The sequence below is a fragment of the Brienomyrus brachyistius genome, chromosome 20 (assembly GCF_023856365.1).
Source record: "Brienomyrus brachyistius isolate T26 chromosome 20, BBRACH_0.4, whole genome shotgun sequence".
NCBI classification, from domain to species: Eukaryota; Metazoa; Chordata; class Actinopteri; order Osteoglossiformes; family Mormyridae; genus Brienomyrus; species Brienomyrus brachyistius.
Window position 1 is genome coordinate 13,508,736 of NC_064552.1, and position 16,544 is coordinate 13,525,279.

General features: G+C 40.5%; 1 protein-coding gene across 1 annotated transcript; it reads right to left on the reverse strand.

Annotated features, from left to right (window-relative positions):
- Positions 1–2,116: 2,116 nt before the first annotated feature.
- soul4 (heme-binding protein soul4) lies at positions 2,117–11,712 on the reverse strand. The gene is made up of 6 exons (XM_048987464.1): positions 11,539–11,712; positions 5,581–5,747; positions 3,445–3,539; positions 3,095–3,236; positions 2,691–2,874; positions 2,117–2,377 (listed from the first exon to the last, which is right to left on the reverse strand). Exons 2-6 carry the CDS (start codon positions 5,735–5,737, stop codon positions 2,203–2,205), a joined length of 753 nt encoding a protein of 250 aa, XP_048843421.1. The 5' UTR covers positions 5,738–5,747; positions 11,539–11,712; the 3' UTR covers positions 2,117–2,202.
- Positions 11,713–16,544: the final 4,832 nt, after the last annotated feature.

Genomic DNA, 16,544 nt, shown 5'->3' on the forward strand with positions numbered 1-16,544 from the left:
ATGCGTTTACAAATAAAAAACAAAATAATTTATTATACAATTTAAATATGATGAAACGTGCCATACTTATGTTGTTCTTATAAGAACATTAGAAATTTATAAACATGAGGAGGCCATTCGGCCCATCAAACTCATTTGGGGAGAACTTAACTAATACAGTCAGGTCCATAAATATTGGGACATTGACACAATTCTAATCTTTTTGGCTCTATACACCACCACAATGGATTTGAAATTAAACGAACAAGATGTGCTTTAACTGCAGACTTTCAGCTTTAATTTGAGGGTACTTGCATACAAAATGCAAATGCAAATGCAAATAGCACACTTGAAATGAACTCTAGACCTTTTATCTGCTCCTTGTAAATTAGATAATGAGGGAATGACACACACTTGGCCATGGAACAGCTGAGCAGCCAATTGTCCCATTACTTTTGGTCCCTTAAAAAGTGGGTGGCAGATATACAAACTGCTGTAATTCCTACACCGTTCACCTGATTTGTATGTAAATACCCTCAAATTAAAGGTGAAAGTCTGCAGTTAAAGCACATCTTGTTCATTCCATTTCAAATCCATTGAGGTGGTGTATAGAGCCAAAAAGATTAGAATTGTGTCGATGTCCCAATATTTATGGACCTGACTGTAGCTCAGAGTAAAAATCTTATCTAGCTCTGATTTAAAGTATAATCATAGCATCACCTCCCTTGACTTAAACTCCACACACCTAGAGATGTAACCCAGCATCCTATTGGCCTTTTTTATTGCTTCCCCACACTGGCAAGAGCGGGACATGGAAGCATCAACATACACACCGAGGTCTTTCTCATAATCAGCTGCCTTTATTTCAGTGGAACCTGTAAAATATCTGAACTTTATATTTCTTCTCCCTGCATGGATTACCTTACATTTATCTATGTTAAATCTCATCTGTCTGGTATCAACCCAATCGCTAATTAAATCCAGATGCCGTTGTAGCCTCTGTGCTGCTAGATCGGTATCTGCTACACCACCCACCTTGGTGTCGTCTGCAAATAACCAGTTTATTGTATATATTGTTGCCAATATCATTAATGCAAATTAGGAATAACAGTGGTCCTAAAACTGAACCCTGCAGAACCCCACTATGAACGCAGGCCCACTGCGCCTCTAATAACTACCCGCTGCTTCCTATCTGTTAACCGGTTTTTGATCCAAGCTGCTACAGTTCCTAAAATACCTGTTGCTTTGAGTCTAAGCAGGACCCTTTTGTGGGAGACAACATCAAAGGCCTTCGGGAAATCTAAGTAGATCTCATCGTATGCCATTTTGAGATCTTGTTTCCTCAAAGAACTCAAGTAAATTAGTTAAACAGGATCTACCTCTCCTAAATCCATGTTGGCTATCCCTCAGAATGTTACTTGAATTTAGGTAATCTACCATTTTGCCTTGGATTATAGCTTCCATTACTTTTCTAGTTATGCAAGTTAAACTATAGTTTGCTGGATTACTTCTATCCCCTTTTTTGAATATGGGCGTTATATCAGCATGCTTCCAATCAGAAGGTACTACACCAGCAGATAAGGAACATACTATGAAACAAGAATGTTGATGTACAGCACCTCACATCCATGCCTGACCATTAAACCATTAAACTTCTATGCGAACATTGCTTTTTATAAACCAGTTCCTACTTTGGACAAGGCCGCTAAATATTAAAGTGATTTTTAAAATGTCTGAATTCCAGACAAGGGGCATTTTCTATGCAAATAGAAATGTCGAGCTGAGGTAGAACACATACAACAGTATAGTCCAGGAATTCATTCACAGTGATGAAGTTCGTTCGTCCCGCTTCCTGTCTTTGAATGGTTGTTTGTATAAAATGACTTCCCCAGGAGGAGCACCCTTAAGCCTGCCAAATTATACAGTATATCCTGGGCTTTGAAGAGTATAAATATAAGCAACGTTAAAAGGTGGGGCGAGTATTATAAGAAACGGTCAAAATCAGAAGCTAATGAATAGGAACTCCCTTGTCTTTATCGTCCTATATCTTACACACAGAACACCACAAATACAATGCCGATCTGAGCACTAGCAAACACAAACATATAAGAAATTCAGGCATTTTGAAGGGGTTCTTTTGACTCTACATAAATCTTGCTGTGTGTTTTGCAATGTGCTGGTGCATGATGGGTAGGGGAAATTAGCTATCGTTGGTGTAGGTGTCTATTGCTCCCGGCGAATGAACCAGATCTCATTCCTGCGGCAGGAAACCCCGGGGTTCTCGTAGACGGCCACCATGTAGGTGTCCCTCCGCAGGCCTTCTGTGTCTTCCAGCAGCTCCCACAGTTGGTTCACCTGATTCATGATAGTTTCCTCTGTAGTTGTTCCACGGAAACCCCTGCCAGGGTAGAAATATACAGATACTTCTCACCATTGGGCACTGATATGCCATTTTGCATTAATGCTAACAGTGTTGCCATTTCAGCACCTAGGATTATTTTCACATGGGATATTGTTCAATCCTATACAATACCCTGTAATTTCAATTGGCTTCAATGGAACATGACCCATTTCTTATTATGTATATCAGTCGTCTTCTCTTTACCCAACATCTTTTGTAGTCTGATAAAGACCCATTTTCAGAACAGTGCCACAGACAGTCCAGTCAGGGATCACAGCGCCCAAAGGCGTTGATGTTCCTCCAGCCCCACCTGGTGAAAACTCGCAGAGTGTCTCTGTGGACTATATGAATGTCAGGATCTGCAGGTTCCGGTGGCTCATCCTGTAATGCTGCTGGCAGGTAGTAAGCAGTCACAACTTCCTTGAGAAATCCATTCCTGTCCTCTAGCATTTGGATTTCAGTCACAATAGGCAGAGTCATACCCAGGTAAGACCCTGCATGACAGAAAGCAGGTCAGAATCACTCTATCCCTCTTCTTACTAGGGAAAGCAACATAATTTTAATGATGAAACGCAGACTCATCAGTGACCCACTCCATGCACCCACTTCTGAAATGTTCACAAATCCAGTGTCCCTTGAAGGGTCTTATTGTGAAATGCTAGCATGTCTCAGGTTGGCCTCAGATCGATCTGTGGGTACAGGGGGGCCTCCTACCTGTGGAATTCTCTTTGCAGATGTAGCGCATGAGTTTCATGAAGCCCATGGAGATGCTCTGCTCGTACAGCTTCTCCGCCCTAGTGATGCACGCCCACTTTCCTGGTGGGTAGATCCTCTCTTCATACACACTCTCCCCCAGCTGAGGTAACACACACACACAGGTTTATATTCATATCTTTGTGGAGACCGTCCAATAAAATCTATGGGAAAAAACTGGGCGCATTTGGTACCCACAATGTAAAATATATACCCCCCTACATACACACACACAACATACCCCAGAGCACCATCTCCATTTCATCGAAACCCGCTGCCAAACACTGTGTTGTCAATAGATACCTGCATACCTTTTCACGCCTAGACAGGGTTACAGATGGAACTTCCTCATGGTTGCTTCCTGCCTGGTTCCTTCTTGTCATCTCCTGAATTGGTCCGATCATTTCTAACAAACCACAATGCATAAAGACACCCACAATACTCCACCATCAGACTCTGCAAAGTATTCCTTGCTCTGTTTTACTCATGTGTTTATTCGTGTCTATACAGAGCTCACAACTCTTAAAAACTGATATTTTTCTTTAAGCGACAAGTTGCTTTTAACATTTGTAGGTGCATACCAAAAATAAAAAATAAATCCACTGTTTGTATCCAAAGCAATATATAATTAGGAAAACTGGGCCAGCTAGTCCTTAGTGTAACTGGGAGTTAAGGGCCTTGCTTAAGGGTCCAACATGAAAATCACTTTGCCGACTACAGGATTAATAGCAACTTTCCAATCACAACACGGCATCCTTACCTGCTGAGCCACACCACTGCCATACTGATACTGGCAAAACCATCTCAAGCAACTCATTAAATATACTGCTCATGCAATGCAATGCAATTTTATTTATATAGCGCATTATCACAACATTACATTGTCTCAATGCGCTTTACATTTCTGCCATGTAAAGACCCCCCAGTGAGTAAGCCAAAGGCAACGGTGGCAAGGAAAAACTTCCTAAGAGGAAGAAACCTTGGGAGGAACCAGACCCAAAGGGGGGGGGGGCATCCTCCAGGGGCCGGCAGAAGAGTCAAACAAAACAAGATTATATAATTTAAGCTAATACAGGGGTTGAAATTTCAGTCTCGATGCAGGGGCAGACCGGTGCAGGCACGGGGTGCTTAATGCATGATGGCAAGATCAACAGTGGCACAGCAGCAGGGGAGGAAGGAGAGGCATCCATGAGCCAAGGGCTCATAAGCTTCTTGTTATTTTTTAAAGGCATTTTAGTAGGGAGCCCCATTAAACATCATGATTTGTACTTTATATGTCAAAATTAAATCCAAATGTGCAAGAAAACCAAAAGGTGAGTAGAAAAATCCAAAACTGAAATAAAAGCCGGTATTGTCCATGTTTGTTTCAAGCTCTAAGCTCAAGCCTTATTATGGGTGCTGCAGAAGCCCCCCCCCCCCTCCCTCTCCGACTGGCACGTTTGCATCATTATGCCCCAGAGAGACTCTCAGCGAAATTGCTAAATGACGGCTAAATGAATAGCACCCAACACACATAAAAGGCAGGGAATCTGGGGCTAGACAAAAGAGAGGCTCGTTAGGCTTTCACATGATTACTAACCCAGCATGAGAGCAAGGCTTTTAGGGTGCACTCATCAGAGGGATGAGAGGTGCTCATCAGCAGGCACTGCAGCCACAGCAGCTCCACTGGAGCCACAACAGCTCCAGTGGAGTCGCAGAAGTACCACTGGAGTCACGGTAGTACCACTGGGGCCACAGCAGCACCAGTGGAGCCACAACAACACCAGTGGAGCCACAACAGCACCACTGGACCCAGAGCAGCACCAGTGGAGCCACAGCAGTACCACTGGAGCCACAACAGCACCAGTGGAGTTGCAGAAGTACCACTGGAGCCACGGCAGTACCACTGGGGCCACGGCAGCACCACTGGAGGGAAGCCCGGTCCGGTCACAGAGACTTGTCTCTTGACCCGACTCAGCCGACTTCGGAGGGGGGGCTTCTCTCGCAGTTCCTTTTATTAAGCACTTCCATTTCCATAGCAGTAGAGGTGTCACATGATACAGACCATATATTGTCGATAACACATGAGCGTTTCTAATAATGCCTACTGTTGCTGAGTGGAACAAAACGATTAGACGTACAAGCATATGCGATATCGCAACATCCATCTCGAAACAGCTTTAACTGAAACTTTAACTGATTCTATCAGCAAGAAAGACATGTCTTGTGCACTTTGACCTGCACTCTTTCCTGAGCGGCCCAAGTGTCGCTCTGCAGACTTACAAGCGACACATAAATGGCAACAAGCATAATTTCCACTAGGGCCATGACAGTACCACTGCGGCCACAGCAGAACCACTGGAGCCATGGCAGTAGAGTTTTGATTAAAATGCATTAAGTTCAAACGTTATTCCTTAACATAATGTGTGTGTATAGAAGAATAGGATGATGTAAGGTGAGGCCTGTACCTCGGGGGACGGAAACCTGATGCGTGCTGGCCACAGCCTGCCAATGGGCATACAGCCTCTCCTCCTCATTGTCCTCCATTGGCTCAGAATTATCTGTGACATCATCCAGATGCTCGTCTTCCAATTCGGCGAGGTCTTCAATGGAGATTAGTGCCATTTTTTTGCAGCTAAAGGGCAACTAAAATGCAGCAGAAAAACCAGAGAGTTAATTACTATTACTAACCATTCTTGTAGACTGTCTAAATAACATTTCACTGGGAAAATTGGCTGCCATATGTTGAGAACAGACCAAAATATCAAAACACTGCATACTGCCAATGCAATATTTTTATTATTAAATTGCATTACACAAAGCTAAATACTGTCACGTGAAAAAGTAAGTACATCTCATGAAAAATTTTGTCATTTTAAACTTATTTGGACAGACAAATCTCAGATATTCATTTCAGAAACAGAGGAATATTATTAACAAAAAAAATGAACTTATTCCGTGGAAAAAAAATAAATGAATAAAATCAGATGCACCGAATAAAGATCAAAAGATTAGGTCTGAAATTTGCAAGTCACACCTTATACAAATAACTGGTCTTGTTTCATGCTTATAAGTCTGGAAAGGGATTTAAAACCATTTGCAAACTTTCTGAAATCATTCATTCCACTCTTCACAAAAGAATCAACAAATGGGGAGGGTTTCAAACCACTAACTATCTGCCCACACCAGTCCATTTCACCAATTTCAGCCCAACAGCAGAGGGCAAGATGTCTGAGGAAGTCTCAAAGGCTCCAAGGGTGTAACCAAGAGATCTACAGGCAGCTCTTGCCACAGTCCATGTGAAAGTGCCGGGATTCAACCATAAGAGAGAGACTGCAGAAATGTTACCTACATGGGAGGTCAGTAAGAAAGCCACCTGCTCTCAGAAAACATCGTCAACGGAAGATTGACATTTGCCATTAAACACCAGCGTGAGGGACTACAGTTCTGAAACAGTGTGGGTCTTTTAACATGACAGTGATCCCAAACATACAAGCAAATCTACAAAGAAGTGCCAATAAAATGGACGAATTTGGAATGGCCATGTTAAATGAATCCAACTGATACGTTTGGGAGGGGAGGGGGGTTGAAGAGGGCCATATAGGACACCCGTCATTAAGCCCTAACCCCACTTTAAACTATCCTGCATGGAGGAATGGCCAAGAATTTCTCCAGGTCAATGTAAAGAAACTGACACTTATAAGAAAGAGGTTCGGTTTGGGAAAGGGAGGCAACACCAGGTATTAAATGTAAGGAGATACTTTTTTCCTACAGAAAACTTACATTTTTGTTGAATTTTGTTGAATTATTGATTAACAAAATCATTGTTCTTGTTAGAATAAATTAGCTATACTGATCAAAATTCTTCAAAGAAAAAGATTTTGTTTGTCCAAATATGTTTTTCATGGGATGTACTTCCTTCTTCACTTGACTATATTTTTGCAATTACTTATGTCAGTCCGGAACTTATTGGAACCCTAATCCTCCAATTTATGATCCTCCAGCTACTTGTGGTTTTTGTTTCATTATGCAGGTCTTTCTAAAAGTAAACCTGCCAACCATGTCTTACTTTAAGACACATTATACATAAAAAAGCTCAAACTCTTTACACTAATTTAGTAAAATATCTGTCTGCCTTTATTATTAGTCAAGTAATTTTAATCCATAGATTATTCTGTCTCACATTTTTTGTTAATGTGCACCAAAGAAGGTTTAAGGGCTTCTTTTGAAATACAGTAATATTTCATCATACTTTGATTTGTTTTACACTGAAACTTTACCTTGTTTTTTTCCCGTAAAAATACAGTAAATATATGGGAAAATTAAGGATTGGCTTAAGTTGGTTTACGGAACCTTACGTCAGTCAGTTATGTTAAAACATAAAATCAAATAAAAGCTTATGAATTAAAAAATACTGTGTTATTTACCTGGTGTTTGGTGCCGAGTTCTGCTGTGTTTATACATTTAAGGGAAAAACTTATTAGGTGTTACTTACTGTAATAGAAGATGAACGTGGAGGGGAGGGGCAGTCACCTCACACCACAAGGGCTGTAGGGTGTGAGAATAAGCCTGTTTATTCAAGGATGTAGTGTTCCCACATCTGTATGGGTTCTATGTGATGCGATATTTGGTTCTGGTTAACCAGGGGTTCAGGACTGTGCATGTGTCCTGACACAAAGCGGCTCTCCGTTCAGAGCAGAGCCTGTGCAGACTCTGTTACCAAGGACACAGTCTGACTCATCAAAAACCCCATCAAAGCAGTTATTAAATATGAAGGAAGTGGAACCATTATCACAGAGGCTTCAACACGTGTCCATATTCAACATAAAACTATACTTAGTTTAACTCTCTCAGTTTTAGTACGTATTTAATATTAATACGAGTATTTAGTAGAGGTATTACTTTCAGTATGTAAGATACTTCAAACATTTACAGTTAAAACTGTGTTTATATGACTTTCCTTCATTATTTAACTTATTCTGTAGTACAGTAAAAGGGAACTTGGTTTGACTGACGCATCCTATTGAAATAACTGAATCGTAAAGTAACTGGTGTCGGGCCCTTTCTGCACAATTGAAAGCTTGACCATTCTTGGTCCTCTTGTGATACAGACATATTGGAGATACGAGTGACTGATTATGGTGGGGAGACAAATTCACCAACAAAGCATCACGTCTCCCAGCTGAAGGTCAGTCAGAAGCTGAGGTAGGTGGGGCAGCAGCTTGATAAATACAATAAATCTGCCGAGGTGAGGGGGGGCTTTAAAAAACGATCTTCATCGCGGGGCGGCATGGTGGTGCAGTGATTAGCACTGTTGCCTCACACCTCTGGGACCCAGGTTCGAGTCTCCGCCTGGGTCACATGTGTGTGGAGTTTGCATGTTCTCCCCATGTCGTCGTGGGGTTTCCTCCGGGTACTCCGGTTTCCCCCCACAGTCCAAAAACATGCTGAGGTTGATTGGACTTGCTAAATTGCCTGTAGGTGTGCATGTGTGACTGAATGGTGTGTGAGTGTGCCCTGACTGGCCCCCCATCCTGGGTTCTTCCCTGCCTCGTGCCCATTGCTTCCGGGATAGGTTCTGGACCCCCCACGACCCAGTAGGATAAGCAGTTTGGAAGATGGATGGATGGATCTTCATCACAACGCTTAAGTAAACCAGGAATTAAGTCCACACCCCAAACATTTGCTGAAGATACTTATTAAGCCTGTATATTTTTTCTATCGATATATTATTTAATACCTTAGTAATGTTCTTTTATCAAAAAAGTTTAGACTGTATGCCTTACATTATTCAAAGTGAATTGTAGGTGAGGTTTTGAAGAGAAAGTCTGCAGTAAAATGTAAAATTTCGAAAAAAGATTTCAATAGCAATGGCTATAAAAATCAATACAATTAATACATTTATATATGCAAATCTATCCCTTCAACATATATCCCTCATAGTCAGGTACTACGAGGTAAAGGCAAGTGTATAATTTCACAAAACACATTTTATTTTTCACAAGTGAGAAAAAGAGCGTTTTTTTCCCCTGGTGGATTGATCACAGCATGATAGTTGCCGATTTCATACAATAATCGGTGAGAGTCTTCATTCTGAAGACCACTCGTTATTTTCATTAGCTCTGACGCTTCTATTAAAACTAAAAATAAGCCTGTAAATGTTAGGGTTCACGCCTCTGAAATAATAAACTGCACAATGGGATTTCTAAAAATAATACCGTGCCTTTTCAGGATTACACGACTCAGTTCTATTACCCAGATACGTTGTATAGGAGTATTGATGCATTTATAAACAGCTGTGCCGGAAAGCGGGGGGAAATCAGAACGATTCTGCGAGCCCTAACAAATTTGGAACATAATCCGATTGATCAGGGTTGGGGGCTCAATACAATATTATTTCATGATGAACATTAACAATTAGGGCTGCACGATATATCGTTTCGTATATATATATGTATGCACGTGCAATATCCACATACATGCAGGACGTGCGATGTTAAGTAACGCAAATTAAATTAAGCGGCGCTTTTGATGTTTTTGCTAAACTAACAAATGTCACATTTGTTACAAATTTTTAAATTTGATAACAAATTCAAAGTTGATTTTGTTACAAAAAGGAATGCTGCGTGGAATTATTTCAGCTGCAGAAAGCATGACGTCAACCAAAAACAGGTAGCTTGTCGACAGTGCGTTACAGTACTTGCCACAACACTGGGAAACACAACTAATTTGTTTGATCATTTAAATCGGCACCACAAATTCATGTATGATGAGTGCACGGCAAAATTTGATTGCTGTCCAAAGCAAAAAACTATTTCAGATGCCGCTGCCAGTGTTACGCCATATTAAGGTTCCAAAACACGGATGGAAATCACCGATATGATAACTTTCCATCTTGCAAAAGACTTGGCACCGATTAACACAGTCTGCAAAGAGGGTTTTAAAAAGGTGATCTGGTCACTTCACAAGCGGTATATAATACCGTCAAGGACCTATTTTATAATATTTACGATATTATGCAGCTACAACGGTTTTGTGGTCCAGCCTGACTGTCCACTTTTAAATGACGACTTCCGCTAATTGGAAGACTTGAACTAATTAGATTTTTTCAAATCCTAATATCGCAATATATATCGCGGAAAGAATAAATATTGCAATGTGATTTTCCCCCCAAAATCGTGCAGCCCTAATAATGAGTTTTGAAAAAATAAGTTCGCTTTGTAGCATAATATATGTCTATGCATACAGCTTCATATTTCAGGCAGACATCTGCATTTGAGGTGTAGGTTAATTCATCAGTATATGCACTGCTGGACAGCTACTTTGGAAATAAGACAGACAGACACACACATATTCAGCATGTGTCCATCTTTCACTCTGTACACACATCACAACAAATGTTGCCTAAGCGTCGAAGTTTGTATAATATTTAATGACAGAGTAGAGTAAATGACAGTTTTAAAGAGAGGACCTTTAATAACTTGCTTTTCAGTCTTATTTAATAATAGAATAATAATGAGCTTGTACGTTTTTTATAATTAAATGTAAGACATTCGATAAATTCTGAAAACCAGCCATTTCCTTGAAACCCAAAAGTGACCATTTTAATATAAACAAAATGTAACGACTTAAGGCGTCTATCAGACACACAGCAGGCAAAATCCAATGCAGCAGCTCAAAAAAAACACCAATCGACTCGGATTAATTTCTGCCCAATTTTATCAATAAACACCACTTACATACTCCTACTCCTACTTCAAACTGAACATATGCCCCTTTTTTGATATTATAATTAAACGGTGGTCACGATATCACAGTGGACGTACGTAACATGCATTTTTTATGCACCATTTAAAACTAATTATCCATCCATCCATCCATTTTCCAAACCGCTTATCCTACTGGGTCGCGGGGGGTAAAAGTAATTATGTGTGTAAATAAAAACTTATTCAAAGCAAATTAAGTTACAACATCAAAAACCGCCGTTTAAGAATAATCGTATCAAAACACCAAATGTTTTGTAGGACAGCGGGTTTAAATAAATATCCTGCGTCAGCCTCATTCACTAGAAGCAATACTGAAAAGTAGGTCAGCTTCATTGACACAAGGCGAAGCATTCAGCGATAAATAATACAAAAAATAATAGCAAAAACTCTGCACTGTAGTAACAGCTTAAAAACAAATTAATATATTTAGGGCCAATAACCCAGATAGTGGTTGTTAAGGTATATTGCATGCTGCAGTAATCCTGGGGTTGTAACACTGAAATAATTTATAGTCATGAAAACAAATACTCCGTAATCACTATTTACAGTTACGCGGTTATTGTAAAACGCTGCGATTTATTTAATATAACTTATTCTGCATGACAGAAAAGTGTCATCAAGACGGATCTGCCAAGGTACTTCATGCAAAATCATACATACCGGCGGAAAGCGCAGCGCTTGCTTGCTTATAGCGGTGGAGTCGCTCTTCGGCAAACGCAGAGAACGCAGGAGGCTTCGGGAGGTCACGTGGCATAACAGACGCCGAGGTAAACAGTAAGTTCCTACTTACAGGTGTTTGCAAACGCTCTAATATCACATGCATTACATATTAAATACATCCCTTTTGCTGTTAGTATTTGATTAAACGGATATCTTTAAATAATCACAAAAATAAAGATACAGACGGGTTATACTGCTTAGGGTCGCACGGGGGCGCTGGAGCCTGGCGCACGGTGTTAATCAGGGATACACGCAAGACGGGTTTAATTAAACAAGGTTAGTTGAAGATCCTTTTTAGCAGATGCCCCTGGGCTTCAGCTTGGGTAAGCCTGTGCATTAAAGTGCCAGGGTCGATACCTGTTAATTTACTGAGTAACATTTCCTGCCTTCATCATCATAGACCTTTATCATGTGTAAAAAAACGTGTGCACAGATTAAAGTACTATTTATATAAAATAAATTTACTAAAATAGATTATATTCAGTTTCAAAATGGTTGTGGTTGTGTTGTCTATCAGGTGTTTTTCCCTGACATACTTTTCACACTGATTAGAAATGTTCTAATGTAAATAAACTGGGCAGGTTTCACATACATTAGTTTTGTTATCTTCTTCTAGAATCCTATAGAATGCAATACACTGAAAATGATTAAAATACCGTACAACAGAATCCAGTTGTATTTAATCACTGGGGGGCGCAGTGTGGTGCAGTGAGTAGGGGACTCTCAGCTTCGTGCTCCTGATTCAGTTTGGCCTTTGTGGGCCTCTGAACACCAACTTTTCTAAAACATGTAGGACCAACTTCATTTCAACAAAAAAATAGCTTATAAGTTACTTACCAGTGATTCCTGAGATTTTTTCAGCTTCAATTTTAGTTCATTCTCTTGCTACATTATTGCACTGCCCCACTGTGCCCATCTCCCTGCTCTTAACATGCATGGCGGGCAAACACACACACACACACACACACACTTCATGCTGGAGTTACCAAAAGCACATGTATCCATGCATCATATCTACACCCCCATATTCTTGCAACAATCTGTTCCAGGTGTTATGTGAAACAACTCATAAGTAACCGGTATTATCCTGTGTATAATTACAGAAAATCAGTGTATTTTGTTTTTCATTTTAGTGCATACCTGACAATGGTATCCTCTGTACTTGTTTGCGTATGTATTGAATATGGGCTCCACCCATGTTCCTCTCTACATCCATATTTTGCACATAAGTCCTCTCCACTGGACACACACTATGGGAGGTTGGGGTTTGTATCCCCCTTTAACCATTTCATCATTGTCCATTGTGTTATTCGGGAGCTCTGATTCTTCATGCTAAGAAGCACAAACATCTATCCAGCTCTTTTAAAGTCATATTAAAAAGGGATGGACAGCATTATGTCCATTCAGACAATGTGATTGAAAGTGGTGTCTTCACTAAGTTCATATTTATCAGGAAAATGCAAAGGTAGATCTCAGGAAGACCTTGTTGGAATTGGAAGGTGTTCTTCAGGAACAGCAGCTGCATCTGCAGTGTTTCCTATGAAACACTTTCCCAGGCACATTAAATCAGTCTGCACTCCTAAAAGATTTAGCTTGTTTTTTTCTTAAAATTGCAAGCAAAACTGCTTCTACCAGCATCAACCACGCAGACAGCAATAGAGAGATTTTCTAATGCACATGATCTAAATCAGTCTCATTTGTTTTGCAAAGTCAAAGAAAAGTTCATCTATAATTAGAATTTCTGAGTATGTTACTGATAAAGCTGCATTGCAAAGTGAAGATCTCTTCAGAACTTCTACTAATTACACATTAAAAACTGTCCAGAGACAGAAGACATATTTCAAGGAAAACTTTAGATATGTTGAACCACTGCCAAAATGAAACTGGGGAGGAGTGCTTTATATACTGTGTTCATATAAAGGAAACTTTAAAATCTTTTTTTTCAGTGTCAAACCTTCAGTGAACAGTATGGCAAATCCCATATCCGTATCACATTTAATTATCTTTTACAGGATGTATGGGATAGCAGGATCAGCAAAGAAAATTCACTGCTGCAAACTGATGCTAATTCTTTAGCTCTGATTCTTTACCAAGATGTTTTTGAAGATGTCAGCCCACAATGTGCTGTGTGTTTATCTCAGTCCAGCTGGGGTCCTTCCACATAATCGATCAAGTGTTGATAATATGCAGCTAATCTTACTTTGTAAAGAAAAAGACTGTACACACTTTGGTTACCATTTAGTGATTGATGCACTAATTACAAATGTCAAATACCTAGAGGGCAATGGAATTGATGGAGGGGCCATGTGTTCGGAGCCAGTGTGCATGCCATTGCAGGCGACAATCTTGCCTGATACAACATAGATTAGTTTCTTGAAAATTTCAGGAAGAGCTCATATTTTTGTCAGTTTTGTGACATTGACAGAGACATGTTTTTTGTGTTCATCACTGTCAAAGGCTCCATTAAGAACAAGAGTGTCATGCAAAGTGCATTTACAAAATACACAGCCTGGACAAACAAAACGTGGGATCAGATGTGCCTCAGGTTTTAACAAATGTACATATTTCCATGTTTGTCAGTCTGGTTCACCAACTGGCTTTGGTCATGACCTGTTTGAAGGAGCAGTGTCTATTGATCTTGTCCTGCTCCGATTGGCTGCTCGTTCCATGTGCCGCGCCCCCCTCGTTAACCTCGTGTGGATTCCCTGTGCTTACCAGCTGTTTCCTGTTGCTGTCATTAGTTCAATGTATTTAAGTCTGCGTTAAGTATGTTTTCCCCAGTCTGATCATTGAAGTCTAACGTCCGTCTGTAGCGTTGCCTCGTGTGTTTCTCCATAATAAATCCCACAATTACCATACTACCATTTCCGTCCTGCTTCCCTGCTCCGTGCCCGAGCATACAGACACGACAGATCTAGTGTTGATGAGTCATCTTGTGGGTGAAGCGATACATTACACTTATCCAGATTTGAATGAATGAATTAATCAATTTCAGTATCTTGGAAATGACAGGAATGACAAACCTTCAGAAGTAGTTGCAGGTAGTGGAAAGCTGCACTGAAATGGTGCTTTTTGAGGCTATTGCCCTTGCTAATTCGCGACAAGATTGATTCATCTGCTGATAATGAGGTCTGGCAGCTTATCTTACAGCTCAGACAGATGGATGAAACTTTCTGTGCTGCATAAATTTCTACTGATCAATAGCAGTCTTGCAGGTACTTATCCATGACTGTCCCCCCCCCCCCCCCCGGATTTCCCCCAAAGGCCCAGCACCATTATTTATGTAACTACCCCCGGGCTGATTGTTCACCTTGGTTTTGAGAGCAAGCATTCATTTTAAGCCACAGTTAAGGAGGCTGCAGAATTTCAGGAATTTGTGTGGAAGACTAGCAGAGCGTCACCATCTCTTACAAGCCTAGTTGAGCAGTTTCCTACCATTTATTTCAATTTTAAAGGCAACAGAGTTTTTCCACGATTATTATTGTGAAAAGACAAAAGTGGTCAATTGTCACTTTCAACTTCCAACCTGAGAATACTGTCGTGGCACATGATGCCGCTCTCAAGGGCGTAAATTACGAAAAGCACATGTACGTAATTATTCCCAAAGAGGTTTAAAGTGCTATATTTGGCAGAATCAAGCTTGTGCTTGTTCAGAAAAATCTGGATGTTTACTTCATCACCGAAAACTATAATTCTGTGTGTTTTATTAATCAGGGTGTTCACTGTCTGAGTTCTGTGCCACGTAGTCCACACTGAGCATGTGCTAAGCAAGAAGACTTGGTAGACTATAGTCCTCTTCCTGAATACAGAGTGTTTGACCTGTCACAAAAAATTCTTCATCACACCTCCTTGTAGATTTCCGACCTAAGTGAAGGGCGGCTTTTAAAGCTCATACCAAATCTCCCAACTGAAACTGTAAAGCAGATTATTATGTAACTAATTAGTCAAGGAGTAGAAAATTAAATAGACCTTCTGTTTGTAATTGAAGAAGACCTTTTAGATCATCTTAGAGCCATTCAGTGCTGCAAGCTTCTTGCTGCCTGGAAATCACAACGTAAGGCAAGATCAGCATGAGATTTAACTGACAATGTTATTAACAATGACCAGAAAGAAAAATATAGAATAACCAAAAATACAAATAACAAAAACCCATCAATTACAATCCGCACATCATCCAGAGGAGCCAAGGATAATTCAGAGCTGAGGCTTCAGAGTCAGTACTGTCCACTTGCTAGCAGAGGTAGAAGGCAAACAGCCATGGTATAGGCAAAGCGGTACACAGTGGTACACAGCGGGCAAAGCAGCAGCAGTTGTAGTTGTAATTCCCCAGTCAAACGCCAACCCAGTCTAGCAGGCCTGATTCGGGGCATTTTAACTCAGGGAAGAGGCAAACCTATGAATATCCTGCTAGTACCAGCTATTACTGACAGCAATCCACAAGGTAGTTGCCTCCGACACAGAATCCACACTAAAAGAACAGGTAAACCAGAAGCGGGACATGCAGTCAGCGTCATGCGTGACCTTCAACAATCGCTACAGAGCCTCACACCTGACCAACCACGCCAGTGGTGGCTTAATGTTTAGGGAAGTGCACTTGTAATTGAAAAATTGCAGGTTTGAATCCCTGATCAGCAAGGTACCCTAAGCAAGATACTGCTCCCTGGGCGCTGAATTAGCTGCCCCCTGCTATGTCACATGTGGGTTAAATGCATAGAACACATTTCATTGTTGTGCACTGTGGTGTGTCAACAGTGACAATCACTAAATTCTATCTAAAAATTAATAAGTATAACACAAAGGGAGGGTAATAAGTGGGGGGAACATAAAAATAAGTACTTAACTGTGGTGATGCACATTTCACTGTTTAAATATAGCACAGAAAATGATAAATAAGATGTCATGTGTAACTTTTTAATAACGGGCTGGGAAACTTTAGTATCAAAATA

Excerpts from the sequence above, each read along its gene's own strand:
- soul4 (XM_048987464.1), bottom strand. The coding sequence starts at position 5,737 with ATGGCACTAATCTCCATTGAAGACCTCGCCGAATTGGAAGACGAGCAT. Across the intron at positions 2,875-3,094 it reads CTGCAAAGAGAATTCCACAG|GGTCTTACCTGGGTATGACT; the intron begins GTAGGAGGCCCC and ends TCTGTCATGCAG. Across the intron at positions 2,378-2,690 it reads ACTCTGCGAGTTTTCACCAG|GGGTTTCCGTGGAACAACTA; the intron begins GTGGGGCTGGAG and ends CTACCCTGGCAG.